General features: G+C 55.9%; 3 protein-coding genes across 6 annotated transcripts in view; 2 read left to right on the top strand and 1 right to left on the bottom strand.

Annotated features, from left to right (window-relative positions):
* The window catches only part of SETD1A (SET domain containing 1A, histone lysine methyltransferase), a 23,187-nt gene extending 22,248 nt beyond the window's left edge, over positions 1 to 939 (top strand). Inside the window, 1 exon segment of the mRNA XM_019628583.1 lies at positions 112 to 939. Within this exon segment, the coding sequence (XP_019484128.1) occupies positions 112 to 285 (174 nt within the window). The 3' untranslated portion in view covers positions 286 to 939.
* Positions 940 to 1,034: 95 nt separating this feature from the next.
* HSD3B7 (hydroxy-delta-5-steroid dehydrogenase, 3 beta- and steroid delta-isomerase 7) lies at positions 1,035 to 5,317 on the top strand. 3 transcript variants are annotated; one of them, XM_019628580.1, is made up of 7 exons: positions 1,035 to 1,588; positions 1,948 to 2,116; positions 2,317 to 2,472; positions 2,759 to 2,867; positions 2,943 to 3,042; positions 3,195 to 3,357; positions 3,740 to 5,317. In XM_019628580.1, exons 2-7 carry the CDS (start codon positions 1,951 to 1,953, stop codon positions 4,153 to 4,155), a joined length of 1,110 nt encoding a protein of 369 aa, XP_019484125.1. In that variant the 5' UTR covers positions 1,035 to 1,588; positions 1,948 to 1,950; the 3' UTR covers positions 4,156 to 5,317. The 3 variants fall into 3 exon arrangements, with proteins under 3 accessions (XP_019484125.1, XP_019484124.1, XP_019484123.1); XM_019628579.1 differs by having other exon boundaries at positions 1,945 to 2,116; XM_019628578.1 differs by lacking the exon at positions 1,035 to 1,588 and adding an exon at positions 1,642 to 1,920 and having other exon boundaries at positions 1,997 to 2,116.
* On the bottom strand, positions 4,874 to 22,277 carry STX1B (syntaxin 1B). 2 transcript variants are annotated; one of them, XM_019628582.1, is made up of 11 exons: positions 22,111 to 22,277; positions 20,471 to 20,532; positions 14,321 to 14,395; positions 14,019 to 14,118; positions 13,853 to 13,927; positions 11,391 to 11,464; positions 10,952 to 11,060; positions 10,696 to 10,769; positions 8,676 to 8,813; positions 8,477 to 8,587; positions 4,874 to 8,138 (listed from the first exon to the last, which is right to left on the bottom strand). In XM_019628582.1, exons 3-11 carry the CDS (start codon positions 14,339 to 14,341, stop codon positions 8,058 to 8,060), a joined length of 783 nt encoding a protein of 260 aa, XP_019484127.1. In that variant the 5' UTR covers positions 14,342 to 14,395; positions 20,471 to 20,532; positions 22,111 to 22,277; the 3' UTR covers positions 4,874 to 8,057. The 2 variants fall into 2 exon arrangements, with proteins under 2 accessions (XP_019484127.1, XP_019484126.1); XM_019628581.1 differs by lacking the exon at positions 20,471 to 20,532 and having other exon boundaries at positions 22,111 to 22,225.
* Between the last annotated feature and the right edge of the window lie 6 nt (positions 22,278 to 22,283).

Raw genomic sequence — 22,283 nt, 5'->3', positions numbered from 1 at the left:
CCAGCTCCCAGCCTCTGGCGCGGCAGCCATCTCAGCCTCACCTGTCCTTCTAGACCACAGCTTGTCCTCTGCCTCCACGCAGCTCACTCTGCCTGCCCCGCCCCGCTGCAGCCCAATTGCTACGCCAAGGTGATCACCATCGAGTCCCAGAAGAAGATCGTGATTTACTCCAAGCAACCCATCGGTGTGGATGAGGAGATCACCTACGACTACAAATTCCCACTGGAGGACAACAAGATCCCGTGTCTGTGCGGCACTGAGAGCTGCCGCGGCTCCCTCAACTGAGGTGGGCGGACTGGCGCCCACACCCCTATTTATTCCCCTTGGTGCCCTGAGCTCCCAGCCCCCCAGCCTTAGTGGGCTCAGGAGGGCCCACATGCCCCCAGCTCTGAAAATGGAGTTGGGGGGCCCCCCAAGCCTTGCAAGGGAGTCTCAGTCCCTTGAGGCAACTTCTGCCTCCCCTGTCACCCCTGCTCACCCACCCCCTAATTTTTTTTCTTTGCGGAGAAGAAGCTGTAAATGTTTTGTAGCTGCCAGCAGCTGTTTCCTGTGGAAACCTGGGGTGCCAGCCTGTACAGATCCTGTCCTTGGGGGCTGCACAGCTCCCTTGCTTTGTGTTAATGGGGGCTTCCCCTTCGTGCCCTGCGTGCACCCCTCCCCAGTGTAGGGGTCTCGAGGGTCAGTGGCCATGTTCTCCCCCGGGGGGGGGGCCTGTGCCCCCCCAGTCCTGGGGACTCCGTGCCTGGAACCCTGCCTCATCTTCTGTTCCTGCCAGACCCCATGGGTCACCCTCCCACCCTGGTGTCTGGAGGTTCCAGCTGAGCCAGGCTGGGCGGTGGAGGGGGCAGTTCCTTCCCATTGGGCTGGATTGTACATATGTTAATAGCGCAAACCCAATGCCACATTTTTATAATTGTGATTAAACTTTATTGTACAAAACTGCTTGTTTGATATCTTTGGGGAAGAGTAGGGTGGGATTGGGATTGAGGACAGGGGGTGAGGCAAATGAAGGGAGGGGGAAATGGGTGGCCCGGAGTTTGGGTTAGGTAGAGAAGCTTTTGGGCAAGAGCCCAGACCTGCGAACTCAACCACCATTGCTCCGGGCCACCTGATTGGAGGCTGGAACAGCCATCTAGAAATCCCTCCTTGAGGCCAGCCAGAGCAAGCCTAGGTCAGGCCTCTTCCCTTCCCAGAACCACAGCTGCAGCTGAGCTCCTGGCCCCTGGGAAATCCAGCAAGCCGGGAGGGCTGACGTCGTGCAGTAAGAGTGAGGTCACCCTGCCTACTCCATTCTGAGGCCGGAAACCCCACAGCGCCCACCCAGCAGGTCCTGGATTCCCCATCTCCCCCAAGTTCTTGGCGGGAATCCGATGCCCGCGGAGCACAGAGTGGCCACCAGGGGGCGTCCTGTAACAAGAGTGGAGAAGGAACGGGGTGGAGGCTGGGCTGGCCTGTTCCTGGAATGGGCAGGAGGTAGGAGAAGCAAGCGGAAGGGGAGGACGGTGTGTTGCTGGCCGGCTGGCCCAGGAAACGAGAGACGAGAGCCCCTCCGGTGGCCAGTTTGGGCACCCTGGGACCGAGGCTGCAGGTAGGCAGATGTGATGTCAGGGGTCCCTTCCCCCAATTCCTGCCCTGCCCACCTTCCTCTGCCCTCCCATCCCAATTCCCCACCTCCCACCCTGTTTTTTGTCCCAGAACCTCCCGCTCTACCTCAAACTCTGAGTCTTTCCTGCAAGCCAAGCCCTCACCTTTCTTATCTCAGTAACTGCCATAGGCAGGGTCAGAGGGCAGGTAGCCTTGCCGCTGCACCCATAGATGCAGCCACCAGGACCAGGCCTGGTCTGTCCACTAGGCCGGAGGCCTCTTTAAGGAGTAACAGGTGGGCTGCTGGTGCCGGAGCCAGTGGTGGAAGCCACCCAGGTGAGTCAGGTTCTCTCTCCCCAGCAGGCCATGGCCGACTCTGCACAGGCCCAGGAGCTGGTTTACCTGGTTACAGGTGGCTGTGGCTTCCTGGGGGAGCATGTGGTTCGGATGCTTCTACAGCGGGAACCCCGGCTTCGTGAGCTGCGTGTCTTTGACCTGCACCTGGGGCCCTGGCTGGAGGAGCTGCAGACAGGTGACTGTGGCAGGGAGGGGGAAGGAGGTGGACTCCCTTCACTGGAGAAAAAGATGATGCCTGTTCATGTTCCTCAGTGCATGTGGGTGGAGTGAATGAGTCACTGGGAATGAGTGACTCCCGAGGGATTAGGCTGAACCAGCAGCTGGCCAATGGCCCCAGCTGTGACACTACCTCTGGCTGCCCCCGTCCCCTACCAGGGCCTGTACAAGTGACTGCCATCCAGGGGGATGTGACCCAGGCCCACGAGGTGACGGCGGCTGTGGCTGGAGCCCATGTGGTCATCCACACAGCTGGGTTGGTGGACGTGTTTGGGAGGGCCAGTTCCGAGACCATCCATGAGGTCAACGTGCAGGGTGAGGTACTCTCTACCTGCTCCAAAAATGCACCTAACACTTCCCGGCACATGGCCTAATCTGGGCTGTTTGTGTCCCTCCCCCTCTTTGACCTTGACCTCTGTGATTCTCCTGTAACAACCTGTCCTGTGTGTACTCCCGCCCCTGTAATCGCAGGCCAGCCCTCTTGGACCTGCTGTGGTTTTCTCTGGACCTAGGGAAGGAAGCCACGTGCACTCATCCAGATTTGGGATGGGGGAGGGGAAGGGAGGAAGCATTGGTCTGGACACATACCCCGCACCTGCAGGCACACAGAACGTGATCGAGGCTTGTGTGCAGACTGGAACCCAGTTCCTGGTCTACACGAGCAGCATGGAAGTTGTGGGGCCCAACATCAAAGGCCACCCTTTCTACAGGTGAGCTGAGGCCCCCCCCAAACTTTTTAAGAGCCCCATCTCCCCTCAACATTAAGTCTTCCTTCTCTCCCATAGAGGCAATGAGGACACCCCATATGAAGCAGCACATAGACACCCCTATCCTCGCAGCAAGGCCCTGGCTGAGCAGCTGGTCCTGGAAGCCAATGGGAGGAAGGTGAGGCTGGAGAGGATGAGAGGCAGAGCCACAGCCATCCGGGCCTTTTTGCCTCCTGCCCTGGGTGCCTCCCTCCCACCTCCAGCTTGAGGACACCAGAGGGGATGCCCACTGGGTCCCAGGGCTAAGCAGTGCCTACCTTTGGTCCCCAGGTCCACGGAGGGCTGCCCCTGGTGACTTGTGCCCTGCGTCCCACCGGCATCTATGGTGAAGGTCACCAGATCATGAGGGACATCTACTACCAGGGCCAACGCCTGGGAGGCCGGCTCTTTCGAGCCATCCCGGCCTCTGTGGAGCATGGCCGGGTCTACGTAGGTGAGGCCTAGGGGAGGCTGAGACCAGGACATGACCCACTGGTTCTAGGGGGTGGGCTGCCTAGGAGCCTGGATGGAAAAGGACTGTCTATACCCAGGCCAGGGTAGACTACTGGGCATTGCCTGCACGGGCCACAGAGGGAACAGAATCCATGCACGTTAGGAAGGCAGACAGAAAACAAGTCACAGGCTGAGGAGAGGGCCACAGTTATGGCAGCAGCACACCCCAACCCCCCCTCCCCACTCCCCGGCTGGAAGGAGAGGGGCAGCCTCTGAATGTGCCTAAACAGGAGTCTGTGTGCCTGGGCTGGCCAGGAAAAAGCTGCATTCTGCTTGGTCAAAAAGATGCTTAGGGGCGTGTCCACCCCTGTCCCCACTGGTAGGCAACGTGGCCTGGATGCACGTGCTGGTGGCCCGAGAGCTGCAGCAGCAAGCAGCCCTCCTGGGCGGCCAGGTGTACTTCTGCTATGACAGCTCGCCCTACAAGAGCTATGAGGACTTCAACATGGAGATCCTGGGCCCCTGCGGGTTGCGGCTGGTAGGCGCCCGCCCACTGCTGCCCTACTGGCTACTGATGTTTCTGGCTCTGCTCAACGCCCTACTGCAGTGGCTGCTGCGGCCGCTGCTGCTCTATGCGCCCCTGCTCAACCCCTACACCCTGGCTATGGCCAATACCACCTTCACCGTCAGCACCAACAAGGCTCAGCGCCATTTTGGCTACGAGCCCCTGTTCTCCTGGGAGGACAGCCGGAACCGCACCATCCGCTGGGTGCGGGCCATGGACGGTTCAGCCCCATGACAGAGCTGGGGCCTGGGGCCCCGCGTGGCACAGCCATTCAGCTCCTGAGCCCTCAAACCCTGGGTGGGGAGGGAAGCCTGCATCCTAGCACTGGGGGAAGGGCCCGGGGACAGACTGGCTGCCCTAGAACTCTCCACGCGTTAAATCTACCCGTGAGCCTTAAGCCCGTGTCCTGATGCCACTAAGGTCCAGGACACGAGCGTCATCACTCTCCACCCAGGCCTGATGGCAGAATGGCAAGGGTCTGGTTTCCCTGAGGTTCTCAACTGCTCCATCCCATATTGGCTTTTTAATCAGGAAGTGGGTAGATTTCCGCAAGCCTTGTGCTGGCCTTCTGATGTCCATGATCCTCAGGCCTAGACAAGAGGCTTTCTTGTCCCTCCTTGGAGGGGGTCATATTCCCATTATTTGAACACATTTATCACCCTTAGATGTTTCTCTTTTAATTCTCCTGAATGAAACCTGAGGAAATCTGTGTGTTTTCACTTCTTCCCACCCCGGTACCCAAGTTCAGTTCTTGCAATATTATGAGATATCTGCCTGAGGACGCCCCAGTCATTCTGTACCTGCCCAAGCCCTGGATTAAAACGCCTAACAAAGCCTGCGTCCAGCCGCCTGCCCTGTTACCCGGCCCATCTTCCCTCCATGTGTCTCCCCCTCCCCGCGGCGTCTGTCCCTGGTGGGGACAGAAGGAAGTCAGCACGCAGCACGCCCGCTGTTGGATTGGTTGCTATTTCTCCCGTCCCATGGGGCCGACCCGGCCCAGGGTGGGGGTGGGGGCCTCTGGGGACAGGACATGCAGGGCTGGGGAGAGAGGGCAGAATTTTCCTGTGTTTTATCCATTTGCAACTTGGTCACCAATAGAGAGAAATGGGTCTCTGAGGGCTAACAGGAGAGGGTGACCTGGCTCTGGGCCCCCAGCCAGGCCCCGAGAGTCCTGTCCCCTCTGGGGAGGAGAAGGAAAGAGCTCTAGAAACCAATGGAGAAACAGAAGGGCCAGGGGCTCATGTCAGCAAATACGGCTACATCACGTGACACGTCAGCGACACGGAAACACACGCCAACGCACATGGCTGCACAGCGGGCAGGGGCAGGTAGGGGAGAAGGGAGCCAGGGGCCGCCCATCTTGTCCTTTGCGGGGCAGACTGGGGGGGGGGCAGGGTGAATGCATAGAACACATCATGTACACACGCTTGAGGCGTGGCAAGAGTGCGTCAACCCACAGGCACATGGGATGGACACGCGCAGTGTGCTTTGTGAGAGGCGGGGCTAGGGAGAAATGGGGAGGGGAAGCAGCGAACCCTGGCCAGGCCTGGACCACCCACGGGGCACACGTGGTTATAGGTGTGGGGAAGGTGGGCAGCACACACTCCTCTGAGAACATGCAGAAGACACTAGCCCCCAGACAACACTCCAGGACACATACAGACACAGCACCCAACAAGCAAACACATCCTATGATGCATAGGACTTGTGGAAATTGGGGCATCACACACTCTCGGGGATCCTCTAGTACAACTGAGGCTGAGATGGGCAGCTAGGGAACCACTACCCCTCAAGGAGGTAGTGGCATCATTCCAGCCATGGCTCCACCCTTCTCCTCTGTCCCCCAGGCTGCGAAAATTCCAGAAACGCCTAGGCTGAGTGTCCTAACTGGGCAGCAGGAAGAAAAGGGGCCGCCGGCAGTTCCCAAAGAAGCCCGTGAAGGAGCAGGAGGGCTAGTCAGACACAGGCAAATTTCCTGCTCTGCAGAAGGGCATTCTGGGAACAAGCAGACAGGCGCCCTCCTCAGGACAGCCCACCTTGGTTATACGTGTGGGCTACACACAGATGGGGCTCCAACAGCCCAGTTGGAAAGAGGCTGGCTGTCTGAGCTGGGGCGGGGGTGGGCAGGGTAACTGTTCCAGGTCACATCTACATTTTCTGTCTCTTACACACACGCACACACGTTCCACGAAAAGTGGTACCCTGGGACACGATCTGCACATACCTTGTGCACATGTACACCCAACCCCAGGGCAGGACACAGTCCTTACTTGTGTGTTCATGTTTCTTGGCCGTGAACTGGGGGTCTTCTAATATTGTCCTTTGCCCACGTACCTCCCACCTGCCACCAAACGGACACACACACACACCTGTGCACAATTGGTCCACATGAGAGAGAAGCTAGCTTTCCTCAGCATCAGACACCCAGCCTGTGTCCCACCCCCAGTCACACCCTGGTGGGGGAGCAGCTATTGCAGACATTTTAGCAGATGGATCCAGGGCATGGGTCCTGGGACATAGCCCACCTTCAGTGGCCGCTGCCACACCAGCCACTCCAGGGTGTGTGAAATAAAGTTCCCCACACCCAAGATCCCCAAGGCAGAGCCCAAAGCATCCGATGGGGAATAGGTCCAGTACCGGCCTCTCCCAGCTCTGTGGTGTGAGGAAGGCAGGGGCACTGTCACTTTCAGTGCATCTGGGAGAGCCTGTGGCACTGGCCTCACAGTACTGTTCTCACAACAGCCCTTCCAGGAGACATTTGTGTGCAAAGGGGTGCAGGCCTGTGTGTGTTAGCACACACGTGTGCTCTTCTGCATGTGTGTGTGCTTGTGTGTGTGCAGCCACCTTCATGAGTCCCTCTGCCTCAGCCTGCGTGAGCATGTGCTGTACCAGCTGTTAGGGTGCAGCCTGACCTCTGGCAGAAACAGGGAGATAAGCATGTGGGCTTGTGTGCACAGGGCTGGACCCTGTCACGATGTGGCTGTAGAAAAGAGAGGCCATTCCAGCTATGGGGCAGCAGAGCAGGGCAGAGGGAGGGCAAACAAACCCGCCTAAACCAACTTGGATGGGCACAAGTCCTTAAAGAGAAACATGTGTGCATGTAATACCCAGGAGGCAGAAACACTGCACGGAAAGTGTCTACACACACACACACACACACACGCGCGCGCGCTCACAAATATTCTACATAGCACAGAAATATAGACTTCTGCGCCACCCCAAACACAGGTCCAATGCACAACATGGAGCCCCACCCCCACTTCAGGCACATTCTGATACACACATATTTCTCACATCATCACCTGCTGGGGGAAATGCACACATATACACAAAGCAAGCTAGGTTATTTCTGCGTATACACTGCCACTCATCTTGGCAGAACACCACGGCACACATGTGCACGCACACGCGCACACACACACACACACACACACACACTCACACACACTCACACACACATACACTCTCCCCGGGACATAAGCCTGTGCGACTAAGCCGGGAAGGATTTCTCTGCATACACTGGGGTGTGCCTGGAGCTTCTGGGAATGTGAGCGTGAGCATCTGTGCACTCACAATGCGCCCCCTTTGTAGCAGACACGGGGTATGGGGGTGTCATTGGGAGAAGTGCTGTTGCCTTAGATTCAAATAAACACAAAATTCCACGTACACAAATTGTGTGGCCACACACACACACACAACAGAGCAGGGCTTGGTGGGTTGCTGTGTTACACCCGCCACAGTCTACACAACAACCAAGTGAATGAGGGAAGCTCAGACAACACACAGACTCGAGGTTGGGGCAAGGAGGGTGAGGAGGCGCCTCCAGACACATTTACGAGCATGCGCGTGCACGCACGCACGCTGGGCTGTCCACACGTCTTGAGCACGCACCGGCGGCATGCATATTGGTGTGCATGTGTGTGCACGCCTGCTGCTATTTATGTGCAGGGCGGGGTGATCCATGGCGCTGAGGTCCAGGGACTCATCTGACGGGGGTGAAAAGGGGGAGCTGCCTGGGTCTGTCTTGGGGCTGAGCCTGGAGCGGGGCCGGGGGTGGGGAGTGGAGTGTAAGGGGTGGTGGGGGTATTGCTCCCGATGTGGTGGGGGAAGGGTCTGGGGAGACAGGGGTGGGGGCCCTATAAGCCCAGCGTTCCCCCAATGGATGACGCCAACACCACTCCCAGCACCACACAGCAAATGATGATCATGATTTTCTTCTGTAGGTAGAAAGGGCCACGGGGCAGGAGTAGAAAGAGAGAAACAGAGAAAGAGAGAGAAGCAGACAGATGGGGAGGAGGGTGTGAGGAAAAAGAAGAGGGGAGAGAAAACAGAAGGAAGAGGGTCAGAGCCAAAGATAAGGCCTTTGCGGGGAGGGATGTTTCATCACTTGCCCAGCCCCCCTGCCCACGGCCCCACCCCAGCTATGTCCACTTGCCCATGGCCCTGCCCCAGCTGAACCTACCTGCCCACAGTCCCACCCCACCCTGATTGCACCCACCTGCCCACAGCCCTGCCCCAGCTGTGCCCACCTGCCCAAGACCTTGCCCCAGCTCACCCTCCGGGCCTTGCTCTGATATCTCACAGCTTTCTTGGTGTCGGACACAGCCCGCTCCACGTAGTCCACAGAATGCTCCACATTGTACTCGATGCGGTCAATCATCTCACCCTGCAGAGGGGACGTGCACAGGGAGGGGTGGGGCCAGGCTGAAAGGGGGCCGCTGGGAAGCAAGGGTCACAGAGGGAAGAGGCCGCACCTGGCTCTCCACAAGCATGGCCATGTCCACGAACATGTCGTGCAGCTCGCGGATGCTGGTTTCCAGTTTGATGATCTCATTGTGTCTCGTCTCAATCTCGTTCAGGGCCTGCTTCGTCATTTGCGAGTCCATTTTGATCTAGGGCGATGGGGGAAGGGAGGCACTGAAGACCACCATTCACTCCCATAGGAACTTGGATTCTACAGCCAGGGTGTCTAGGTTCAAGTCAGGCTGTCACTCACTACCTGTATCCATGGGCAAATTATTTAACCTCTCCGGGCCTCAGTTTCCCCACCTAGGAAATGTGGATGATAATAGTGCCCACCCCAGGGCTGTTAATAAGATGAGATGAGTTAACACGTGTACACCGATTACAACAGTCCCCGGCACACATGAAAAGCTCAAGAGAAGTCTGTTAAATTACAGGAAGCAAAGCCTGTCCTCAGCCCACCACCTCCACCCAGGGCTGCCTCTACCACACACACACATACACACACACATACACACACACACACACACACACACACACACACCAAGGAAGTCCTGGGCAGGGAGCCAGGGCTCCGGGGCCCCCACCAGTATGGGGGCTCCCATCTGGTCAGGCAGACGGGGTAATGCGAGCGGACACAGCACAGAGAGTGGCAAGCAGAGATGAGAAAGCAGTGTGCCCACAAGTCCCCTGGGTCCCCATGACATGAGATGGGGGGAAATGATAAAGAAGTGCACCGCAGGCCTCACAGTCAGTGGGAGGGAGACCCCAACTCACAATCACCAATGTCTGCCCTGGCCCACCCACTCACTCCCTAAACCACTCACTGTCTGGACCACATCAAGCCACCCCTTTGTGGTAAAACCTTCCAGGGCTCCCTGCTACCAGACGCCACAGCCCTCTACCTTAGGAGCCAAGGTCCAGGCCTGCTTCCTGCCCTCATCTCCTGCATATCCTGTAAGAGCCAAAGTCACCCACTGGCCATTCAGCAAGTGCTCCACTCTCCCTGTCCTTGTCCAGTCTGTTCCCTCCGCCCATCTCCCCCTGTCCAAATGTTCCTTGGCTCTTCAGGCACAGTTCAATGCCACTTCCCAGGAAGCTGTCCCTGACTCTAGAAGTTCACCCCCACCTTAGGGCTTGCCTACATCTTGAACAGCCCTCCAGCCCTGTAATGACAGGCTCCCCTGCAGTGCTGGGATCCACCCTGTCTCCTCAGAACCACTCCCAGGCTTCCCTCCATTCTCAGACAGACAGACACACAGCCTGGGCACAGCTGTTTGGGATGGTTCCAGGCTAACTGCTCACCATCAATCTGCTCAAAGCTAATTTAACAAAGACGAAGGCCCTAAGTCACAATTTGCTGAAAACTGCTAGACAGTCACTGAACATCCTTTAATCCTGGCCTAGAAACCTTAACCAGAGCTATTCCGCCACCAGAAACAGAAATAGAGACAGAGCTGGGTAGGCCAGGGCAAGAATTAACAAAGAGAAAGAGGAACTACAGCTGGGGAAGCCCATCCTTTCACACGTAAGATGCCAAGGGCAGGCAGCGTGCGAAACCCAAACAGGGACTTTAAAAAATCTTCAGGATGTTGGCACATTAGTCATTTGGTGAAATGACCTGCTTTGGTAGGGGGCTGTGTATCTTAGTACCGAGGAGTCCGGACTCTGAGCCTAGACCTGGATTCAAGTCCTGGCTCTGCCCTCAGCTGTGTGACCTCCGAACATTATTGAACCTCTTTGGCCAGATGTGAACTGTGACTCCCTCAGAGGGTAGTAGGGAGGATTAAATGAGTTTCATAGGTAAATGTAAATATGTAAAGTGCTTAGAACAGCACTTGGCACACTACTGTTTGCCATTTTTAGGGGGGGTGCTTTCCTGCTCTGCCTCCATGGAATTCCCCAGTTCCAGCTCCGGGCTTCCCACTAGTTGTTATTCCAGGGTAGACTTCGGACTTTAGTTCAACCTCAGCTTGGGAAGGAGAGACAAACGCTTTCCAAAAGCAGACCCCGCCCCCACTCGGAGCTCACGTCGTCAGTGAAGATGGCCAACTTTCCGCTTTCCAGCATGTCCTCCAGTTCTTCGTTGGTCGTAGTCCTTCCCGCTGTGGGGAGAAAGGGCTTCACGTTCGGGGGTTGCGCCAGCCTGGGGTCTGAGGTGGTGGGCTGGGGCGGGGACCCGGGAGACCACCCTTCCACCCGGCCTTGGGCCAGGCTCCCCCTCTTCGAAGAAGGGCCTTGAAGGGGCTCCAGCGGCCTGGGGAGTTTGGAGGCGGGGCACACGCACTGATCTCCAGCTGCCGCTGGATCCGGTCCTTGCAGCGGTCCCGGTACTTGGACTGGGTCGCGTTATATTCGGTCATTACTTCCACGAACTTCCGGGAGAGTGTGGAGTGCTGGGGTGGGGGTACACACATCAGGAAGCGGGGAGCACACACAGACCAAAAGGGTGAGCCGGCAGTGCGGGGGAAGAGTGGGGAGGAGGGGAGATCGCGCTGCGATACCAACCCCCTCACAAGCGCACAGCGCTCTACCAGCCGCCCCCTATCCTACGCCCAAACCAGGGGCGTCCCGGGCTAGAGCACTGTGATCCGTTCCCGCCCTTTGCGATAGCCCCGCCCTGGGTCCCCCTTGGCCACGCCCCGTACTCAAGCTCAGCTGGGGCCCTGCTCCTCCCCTACTCGGTCCAGGTCCTGTTCCCGCCCCTGCTTGGCCGCGCCTCCTACCTGGGTCTTGCGGATGCGCAGGTCCGCGGAGGACCGATTCAGCCCCTCCTCCTGTTCAATGCTTTGCTCGATCGCTGTGGGAGAGAGGACGCAGTGACGGGCTGGAGGCCCAGGGCTGTGGGACTGGGTTCTGGGATGTCTGAAGGGTCGACCCCCCCCCCCCCAGGCAGGCCCTAGGCCTGTGAAGAGATGTCACACCCGTGGTGAGGGCAGACAGCAAAAAATCCAGGGTGAGGGACAGGAGTCGGGCGAGTAAAGAGACACGTTTGAGGGGGTCCAGAAGGCAGGTAGGAGGGAGACTGGGTCGGCAGGTCACCAGACAGAAGGGGTCTACTTATACTGTTGGAAGGGTTGGGTCTTGGAAAGCCCCTAGCTGTAACTACAGCCCAATCTCAGGAGGGGTGTGGGGGCAATGCACCGTGAGGGTCCCCTGTGTGCAGAGGACTCCACTTCCTACATCTTCTGGAAAGGGGCAGGAACACACCCTGGGATTTTTCGGGTGGAAGGCAAGCACTCCCGGGTGGGTCAGGTTCCAGGGGCCACCCTTTCCTTGGAAAATTCTAGGGTGAGTGGGTGGAGGTTCCAACAGAGAAAATAGTGCCCCCTCTGCCCTCCAAGGTGATCCCTATCCCGGGAATTCCCACTTCGAAAAGATGTTCTGGGAAAGCGCACAGATTAACTGGAATTCCTGCTTCCGGGTCACGTACTCCAGACACTTATTCAGATTTTCTAAAAAAGAGCTTGAGGTAAGATCTCCTGTGCTAGAAAAATGCAGCAGGATGAATCACAGGCCCTTTCAGGCCAGGAAGGGCCTCCATCTCTTCTCCGTTCTATTGGGAGCAGAGGAGGTATGGGGCAGGATGACACCTGAACACTTCCTGCCAGCAGTGTCAGGCGGGTACTGAGTGACAGCTTGGGGATAGCTGCTGCAGGAAAAGCACAGGAACACACACCCGGGGATATGGGACCTCTCATCCAGGAGGGAACCCTATTGTCAGACTTGGGGCTGGGGCCTCGCTTAGAAGGAAGGGCTCTCTTACTTTACAGGGTCTCACCAACTTCTTACAACAACCCTGAGAGTTCAGTGATATCAGCCCATGTTTCCAACTGGAAACAGGTTGAAAGGGGTAAAAAACTCACTCAAAGCCACGCACAAAGCCTGAGCTACCCCATAGATGGAGGAAGATGAAGAGACTCGCTCTTTTTCTGAGGCCTGGAAGGTCGGCTTCTCTAAGTCACTGCCACTTGTCCTAGTTTATTTCTTGGTCTATTCCTGAACCCCTAAACCATGGAGCCTTCCTCGTGGCCTAATAGAAACTATTAAGGTCAGAGCTTGATGGGCCCAAAGAAATCATTGCACCCAGGGATTTTTCAGTGGTTCCATGGCACCCTGCTTCTGAGAAAGCATCTCAGGAGCTGTTGACAGGAGTGGAGGGGAGCCCTGGGCCCCCTGACCCCAGCTCACCCAGAACAGCCTGACTTTTACGGGCTGTATATACTGGAGTTCTTTGTAAGATTTCATTTGGGGAAAAAAGGATTTTGCTGCCAAAAAAAAAAAAAAAAGCCAGTTTTGAAATTGCTTTAATTTTCTGCTGAGGAAGCCAAGGGTAGGGTGCTTGTCCAGAATGAGCTAATGATGTAAGTTGGCCTCCGTCTCCCTGGATGTGCATGGAATGTTCTCCCAGTTTAGGTCATTTTCCTTCCCAGCAAAAGGGATGTTTTTACAGACCCTCACTGGAGGCTGACACATGGCCTCCTGTTGAGTCCAGGGGGGCATCTAGTCCCCTGTACGCCTCTCCCTGGACCAAGGTCAGAGTGCCCAGGGCCAGTCATCTGACATGGTTCCTTTTCCCCAAAGCCCGGCAAAGGGCCACAGATGGAGTAGGTGCTTGGCAAATGTTTTCTGATGCCAAATTACCATGAACATACAAATTAGCATCGCAGTAATGCTGCTATTCCCCTGGCAGCAGCAGACAATGAGGTCCCCAACCCACACTGCTTTGGGGAAAGGTGGCTATCAGCGGCACCCAAGTCCTTAAATTAGAGTGACTCCAAGAGCATTTGGCAAGTCCCTCCTGAAAACCTGCCAGCCCCTGATGTCAGCGACACAGCCCAATCTGTCCTGAGCCAAGGATTCCAATTCCGAAGCATTTACTGAACCCACCTACTGGATACTGAGCGCTAGGCCTGGCACCTGCTCTGGAGAAACAAGGTCTTAATGCAACTAAAACCACTTGGAAGACTATTTTTCTGGGAGACGTTTGTGCCGATGGAACCAGCAGAGCTCAAATGCAATCTGGACAGACAGCCTCCTCTCTGGCATCTCCCTGAAAATCTGGAGCAAGGAGGGAAATCTGGGGCTTTGTGCTTTCTCACTGATTAAGAATCTGGCTTCTGGAAGTCTACAGACATTTCTGATAGAACACTGACTTTTTCTCCTTACCGGGGATGGCAGTCCTCACCTTTCAACTTGGATCGAACCTTGTTGGCAGTCTTCTTGATGTCTGCAGTGAGGTCCTCCAGCTCCTGTTTGGTCTCTAAGTGGGGCAGGGCAGCGCAGATGAGAAGTCTGAGTGGGACCCTGGACCCCTTCCCTCGTGCCCACAGCCCCCCACCGGCCGCACTCACTCTCGTCTGGGTTGGGGGCAGCCAGGATGGCGCTGTGCTGTTTCTTCACTTGCTCCACATCCTCCGACAGCTTCTCAATACAGCCCCGGATCTCTTCCACCTGGGGCAGCAAATCAACTGTACCCGACCAAGTCTTCAGGCCAGACAGAGATCTCCAGGGGGCTCGGTCAGGGACATGGGGCGGACCCAGAAGGCTTGGTAAAGGACCAAGGGGTGCAGGAGTAGAGAACAGGGGGCAGAGAGAAGGGAGTTGTTGGCTGGGGGCCACGTCCTGGGTTTTGGGGCCTTGGAGGCTCCATTACCTGTTCAAAGAACTCATCCATGAAGTGGTCCCGATCCACATGGACCACCTCCTCCTCATCGTCACTGTCTTTCGCCTGGGGGCGCAAAGAAAGGGAGAGACCCTGAGCCGCCTCCACCCAGGTCCTGCCGCTCCTGAGAGGGATCGTGTGTAGGGGGACGGCCAGGATCCCAGGCAGTCAGAACCGACACTGCGCGTCTTGTGGGACAGGGTCCTGGAGGCCAGGGAGCTGATAGCCCAAAGGACACCTGGGAGGGAATTAGCAAAAGGCACCCTTTCGGGGTGAATGTGGCCCTGTGAATGCAGCCGCCTGGAGGCTGGTAGCGCTCAGAACACCTGCTATTAACCAACCAGTATGAAAGGATTTCAATATTGTAACAACCAGCTGAATGTTAGCTTTGCAATAACTGGCTCGGGGCTCTGAGAAAGGTCTGGAATGGAGCCCCAGGAGTCTGACCCTCTCCACCATCCCTCCAGCCACTCCTGCCCCAGCTTCCCCTGGCTCCCCTCCTCTTTCCCTCCGGCCACTGTCTCCTATGCAAGGTCAGTTCACTGCCAGCTACAGGCGCTGGGTTGAGCAAGCAGTCAGGCCCAGTGAGGGCTGGAGGAGAGACAAGAAGCACCCTGACCTGCGTCACTTCTGTGTCTTCCTCCTCTTGCCCACCCGCACCCCCTCGGCTCTGCCCCTCCCGACTCTCCCCTGCTTTTGTGCAGCCTCTTCCAACTTCACACCCACCTATTCTCACTTGCTTGGATTTCCCAGTTGCAACCTGCAGCTGCTCAGCCCTCCGCCCCCAGGGCTCAGAGACACAAAGGGACTTACCCACCCACACCTCCACCAACAGGCAGACCGGTGACACAGACAGAAGGGCTGACACACAAGGCACACAGAGCCAGGCCTACTGACACCCACATGGAGATGCAGCGACATGCTGACATTGAGCCGCACACAGACCCACAGCAGAGCTGCATGCTGACATGTGTGGACACAGCCGGTCACCAGCACCCCCAGGGACATTCTGCAGGGCCCCCTGAGCCTGTTCTCCCAGCCCCTCCGGCCTCAGGTCTGCACACTCATTCAGATCTGGGAAAGAGGAGAGGGGGACAGGGAAGGCTCCCCAGTGCTACCCACTCCTGACTCAAGACTCCTCTCTTCTTGGGACAGAAGGCTGAGGACAAAAGCTGAGCCCTTCAAGCTTAATTACATCTGGAGCCCTAATCAGCTCCAATGGAAACGGAAACACAGTTCACCTTGATTTCCAGAGAGAACCTAGCCAAAACTCCGACAGACTCTTAACTTCCAGAGCCTGAATGAAATCAAGACTGGATCCAAAAACTGTCTACCTGTGGGTATAGCCAGTTGGACTCTAAAGAGACGAGCTCAAACGGAACCTCAATAGGATCCGAGCAGGTCGCAGACTGGACCTCACAGAAGCCAGACAAGCTCAGACTGAACCAGACTCGGCGCACAGATCCCAGACAGCTCAGATCGAACCCAGACAGAGCCAGATGGGACCTAGATGCGATCTAGACAGCCAAGTAAACTTGGAATCAGCAGAGTCCCCTGACAGCTCCGGAAGAGCCGCAAGCCCACAGGAGACGCAGCCGGACATTCTCAAAGCCACCCCAGTTTCCTGCTCAAGCCCTGCCCCAAAACTCCAGGCATTTTCCCCACCTACACTGGGCCCCACGCCATATGAGAAAGTGTGTTCAGCACTTACATTTAATTTCCAGACAATCCCAAATACCCACTGGGAAAGTGAGGCTCCTCCATCTCTGCCCACAGCTGCCCCAGAAGTAGGGATGGCACCAGCTGGAGCTTGGGGACCTTGGTGGGACTTCTGGCTTCTCAAGGTTCCACTGGACCCAGGATCATTCCAACAGACCTGGACCCTCTGGAATGCTTGGCTCGCCTCTGAGGCCCTGCCGGCCTCCCAGGATGCTTTGTCTTCAAAGAGCTAGCTGCGCCATGAGGTCTCTGTCCCCTAAGGCCAAAAGCCATTCTTCTTCCTCTTCTCTGCCTTCAAGCCTCAACCCTCAGCCCAGCTGCCCACAGGTCATGAGCTGCCTGGAACCTCTCCTGTTCTCTGCCTCTCTCCCTTCCCCAGGCTGACTTTAGACTCCCTTAAGTCTAATTTCTATCTCTTCTGTGGTTCCCTGAGCCAGTCCCCTTAGGTTCTGCCCTGAGGCATCCTCACTGCCTGTTTTCCTGACCTTGAGACAGGAAGAAAGGCAGAGGGCCCAAATGTGGCTTATTTGGTGTAGTAATTACAGGGAGCTGAGAGCTAACAACCCTCTACAGTTCACCAATACTTTGGCATCTATAGTATATTCCATGTGATCCTCATCCCCACGACCCTGCTGAGAAAGGGGGAGCAAATATCACTGTCCCCATTTCACAGATGAGAGAACAGGAAGTCAGAGCGGGGAAGGTGAGTTGTCCGAGGTCACCCAGGCTGAAAGGGGCTGAGAAACCACAGGCATCTAAGACATGTCCCCCACACATCCCCTCCCAAGAGCCCCTTGTTCTAGTGGCTCTGCCGTCAGCTGTTTTCCCTCTCAGGTGGCTCCCGCTAAGGCCCATCTAGGTGAGGCTCTGTGCCTTGAAATCCTAGCAAAATACTATCATTTACTAACACCTCTGCATAGACCTTACCTCCATAAGGAGGTAATAATATCTCATTTAATCTACATTAAAACTTAATGGGAACCACTAACCAATGTAATTATAATTACAGCAAACAGTTACCTAGCAGGTCATGGAGACCATTCTCTGTGCTCTGCATAGATTTATCCATTTAATTCTTACACATAACCCTGCAAAGTAGATATTATGATAGCTCCCTTTTACAGATGGAGAAACCGAGGCATCGCGGCTAAAGAACTTGCCCAGGTCAGCAGCTAGAAGGCCACAGGGCCTCTCCCCTCTGAGCCTCAGCCTCCGCATTTGCTGACTGGCAGGAATGTCTGCCCCAAATGGTGGGACCAGCAGTGAGACCAGCCAGGAAGAATGTGTGATGCTGCCAGTGAGAGAATGAGAGCTCAGGGAGGGCTGACTTTACTCTGCCGCTCCCACAACACAGATGAGAAGACAAGCTCAGAGAGGTTGCCTCGCCTGCCTGAGGCTTCACAGCCGATAAGGCAGGGGTGGGACCTGAACTGTCTACTCCTACCTGGCCCCACAGAGTCCGTTATGCTGTCCTCACTGTTGCTCAAGTCCCGTGGCCTGGACAGAAAGCTGGTAAGAGTATCCGGCTGCGGGAAGAACCCCAACAGGAAGCCAGGCATTCTGGTCTCCCCTTGACCTGCTGTGTGACCCTAGGAATATCTCAGCCCCTTTCGGGGCCCCAGTTCAGCGGTGACTGAGTGGGCTGGTGCATGTGCTCACCAGGGGCTCTCACTGCTCCGAGCTGTGGGTGTTCGGTCATGAGTACAGCCTCCATTTCTGGAAGAAGTTGGCCAGTTAAAAGAAAGCAGGCTGCGGGTAAATGAGACTACCCAGGAAAAGATGATCCAATGTACTTCCATTTACCTTATGGAAAATTCCAGCCTCCATTTTCCTCATGTGCAAAAAGAGGAAGATAAGACTCACACATTGGACACACAGGCACTCATCGCCATGAGTCAGGCCCCGTGACAATGCCGTGCATTTCTCCTTTACTACCGACATCCACTCCATGAAGTAGATACTACTCCTATTCCCATTTGACAGATGAGGAGACCAAGGCTGAGAGAGATGAAAGCCCGAGATCACACAGCTGGTGGGTGCTGACAGGGTGGTGCTTGTGTCTGAACCCAGGCTCTTTGCTCTCTACTGCTCGCCAACTCCTCAAGGGCTTGAGAGGGTTAAGTAGAGAGTCCAGAGATCCTGGAACCTTCTGGAACCACCTTGGGAAAGGAGTCATCAGATCCAAGCCTCTGGCTTCAGTCCTTCCCCACCAGAGACACCACCGGCCCTCGTGTGGGTGTCAGCAGCAGGAGACAACATTGATGCGGAGATGGAAGGAGGAGCGGAAGCCAGCAAGCCAGTGACCAAAGAGACAGATGGTGACAGGAGGAAAGAGACTGGAATTGGGGGATAGGAAAGTCACAGGGTGTGTGGGTATATGTGTGTGTGTGTAAACACATGGGGGCCCGTGTACAAACACACGTGCTCACATGTACTCCTCAGGGGTGCAAGCAGTCACTTGACCTAGAGGCAGCAGCCTCACTCCATGGCACCCCACTGCTGTCCACCTGTCCTCTTGGCCTGGCCCTCCCCCCAGCCTCTCTCCTCTAACCCTCCTGCCTGACCACATACATACTGCCTTCCTCTCCTCCCTCTGTCCCTCGAGTCATTCACTCATCTAACAAGTACGTGTGATCTGTGCCAAGTTCTCTTCCAGGTGCTGCTGAGCATACAGAGGTGAACAAGGCAGGGAGAAGATCCTGCCTCCCAGTGGAAGGCGACAGACAATGACAAACAAACATGACAATTTCAGGTTGTGCTCAATAGCAGGAGGGAGATAAACCTGAAGATGTGAGAGAGAAGAAGTGGGCAACAGGATGGTCGGGGAGGGCCTTTCCAGGGGGTGACATTTGAGCTGTCCTGAAGGAATCAACTGTGCCACAATCTGGAGAACACAGAATTCAAAGCAGAGGGGACAGAATTCGAAACAGAGGGACCAGCACTGTGGGCAGAAGGAACAAGTGCAAAGCGCCCCGAGCCCGGGAGAACTTGGTGTTTGAAGCTATACCTGTCACAGCCCCCATTCCCACCTGGCCTCCAATTCAAGCGGGCCTCACCTTCCCCCATTTCCCAGTCTCCCCATTTCTTCTATCTCCTGATTTCCCACCACATGGTCGTCCCACAGGCTCTAGCCCACAGTGTGTCTTGTGCTTTCGCTTCCCCACCAGCCTCCTTCTCTACCTCCCTTGCTCCCCCTCCTCTCCTCTTAAGCCTCATCCCTGGCCTCAGCCTCCTGGGCCCTGGGACACCAATCCAGCTGACTGGCTCTCCATCACAGCCTCCACTCAAACCCAGCACCTCCCAGGTCCCAACCAAAGGTGTTTGATGAACTGGAGACAGAAAAGCCCGGTGCAACCTTGGCTTTGCCATTAACAGCTATGTGACCTTGGGCAAGTCAGGTTATCTCTGTGGCCCTCAATTGACTCCAAAATAAATTAGGGTCACATCCTGCCCACCTCAGGAGGCTGATGTGAAGTTCAACAGAAATAAACAAGTCAGCTGTGGAATAACAAATTCTCATAGAGAATTGCTGGGCATCAGACATTCTTCTAGGTACTTTTTGCATAGTAACTAATTTCAACCCTTAGGACAAGCCTGCAAAGTGTGAGTTACTCTTTTCACATGTGACGAAACTGAGGACCAGAGAGGTTAAGCAACTTATCCAAGATCACACAAGAAGTAGCAAAGCTAGTGTTTGAACCCAGACAGTCTGACTTCCAAATCTGTGTCCTCAACTGCTACATGATAAACAGATCTGAGAACCCATCTGGAACTCTAAAGCACTTTTACAAAGATGATCAGGCCCCCTGGGCTGACACCCCCTCCCACCACTGCCCCCTCATCCCTCTCGGTCTTTGAGAGACCCCTTTCCCAGGCCTCCCACACCCTGCCCAGTCGCTCCTGCCTCCCAGCCTCCTTGCTGTCAGCACAGGCAGGGAGACCCTCAGTACTCCCTGCATCTGGCAGCTTCTTTTTGCCCCACCCACCCTCTCCCAAATCTCCAGTTTCCCTGAAATGTGACTAACACCAGAGCCACCAGCATTCCCCCAGCCTCCTCACCTCTCCATACCACTTCCCACCTCCTCCACCTGGATGGCCCCAGCAGCCCCAGCAGACAGGGTTCCTCACCTCTGCTCAGGGTCCCCTGACCCACTCAGAGGGGGGCTTCCCATCCCCTGCTTCCTCCTCCCTCTTTTTTCCCTCCCGCCCTGTCTCGAATTATTCCACAATTCCACCACCTCACCCCAACCCACTTTCCATTTCTCTGGGTTTTGGGGTCATGGAAGAGTCTTGACAGCAGGGGATTTGGGTTCAAATCTAGACTCCTCACTTGCTAGCTGTGTGACCTTGGGTGAGTTAGTTAACCACTATGGGCTTTCGTTTACTCGGCTATAATATGAGATAGTCTTTCAGTCTACCTACCTTACCAGGAGGCTGGTGAAGGTCTAACGAGATTATGGATGGTAATCTGCTTTGGATGAAAACTGCATTGCAAGAGAGGGGTAGTTTAGAGCACTGGCTGCCTCTTATCAGCTATGTGACTTTGGTCTAGTTACTTAACCTCTCTGGGCCTCAGTTTCCTGATCTATAAAATGGGATAATACTAGTACCGGCCTCTTAGGGCTAACTGTACTAATCAACATGAGTCAATAGGTAGAAAACACTTAGAACAATGTCTGGCACATGAGTGTCCGTTGTTTTTATTATTGTCATTTTCCTGATGCCTTTTCAGTACAAGTTCCATAAAGAAATAAACCTTTAAAATTCCCTCCCTCAACCAGTAGTTCCTCCTTCCTTCCCATCTGCCCACCCATCTCTCCCAAGAGACAAGACCCTCCAACCCTTTTCCTCTTGTCTTTCTGTAACCTGTTTTCTCACCCCCAAATCCAGGGGGCTCTCCAAAGACAGACTTTTTCAACCCCAGTGTTGAGACTTCTTTTTCAAAGGCCAAAAAACACAGAGACACATGTCAACATGGCAGACAGGAAACCCAGATTCCAGTTTGACCCTCCCACCCACTTGACTGGTGACCTTGGGCAAGTTCCTGCCCATCTCTGGACCTGTTTCCTTATCTGTCAAATGGGGGTAAATCGTCTGGGGCTAGTCCTTTATAAACATAACTCCACAAAATCTGAGGACACAGCAGGCTGTCAGCTCTGCCTCTTGGGGTCTTAGGTCATTTCTCCAAATCCTCCAGCATCCTCCGGGCCCCAGAGACCATTCTCATCAAGCCCCCACACTCCCCGGCCCCTCCAACCGGGAGCCTGCACTGCAGACACCAATGCCGTCCTCCTCCCCCTCACCCAAACACAGTTAGCTGTCTGGCCAGGCTCCTGGAGTCTGGGCTCTTCAGGCCTGCCGACCAGGGGCCCTCAACAGCCCGGCCCGGACCATTCCGGATGCCCCAGTTACCCCCATAGAGCACAGTCCATGGCATATACCCCAATTCTGGCCCCGGGGAGTGGAATCTCCTCCCTCTCCTCTGCAATCTCATCTCCCACCTTTGGGGTCACCCCATCCCAGGCCCTGGCCCTCTGGCCATCTCCTGAGGCCACCGTTTCCCTCCTTATCTCTGAGAAGTGTCCCCTCCCCACAGGGAGCAACACACGCGTGTGCACACACACGCACTTCATTCAGCGCCAGGTGTTGGCATCTCAGTCCCAACTGTGTCCTTCCCGTGGCACCCCCCATTTCTGGGTCCTACCAGACTCTGCCTGGCCCAGTGACAGCCCCATCCTTCCAACTTGGCCAACCTGCAGAGAGCTGACAGCACCCTGCAGTTTTCTCTTGAGAGTCACTCTTTCCCATCCCCAGATTAGACCCAGGGCCCTGCTGGGAATGTGGGGTGTCCATGGCCCCCTGTGTCTTAAGGGCTTCCAACCCTTCCGGCCACTGTCCCCAAAATGCATGCTCACTGGAGAACATGAGGTGCCTCCCGACGCTGTGGCGCCCCTGCCACCAACCTACAGTTGCCCCCATATCCCAGCACCTCCCCCACTCCACCCCCACGCGCTCCCCAAATCTTGGGGTCCCTCCCCCATTTTCCCCACCCCCAAGCTCACACTCCGCAGTTCCTGAGTCCGATCCTTCATCCTGCGACGGCTCCTCCTCCTCCTCCTCGTCCTCCTGCCTCTGCTGCTGCTCCTGCCTTCTGCCTCGGTGCTGAAGGCCGGGGTCTGGGGGCGCCGGGGGGACACCGGAGCCTCCGGGGGAGTGCCGCGGGCGGGGGCGGGGC

This window comes from Hipposideros armiger, unplaced genomic scaffold (genome assembly GCF_001890085.2).
Source record: "Hipposideros armiger isolate ML-2016 unplaced genomic scaffold, ASM189008v1 scaffold_799, whole genome shotgun sequence".
Lineage (NCBI taxonomy): Eukaryota > Metazoa > Chordata > Mammalia > Chiroptera > Hipposideridae > Hipposideros > Hipposideros armiger.
Note: the sequence above shows the minus strand (reverse complement) of the source record. Positions and strands in the feature narration are given on the sequence as shown.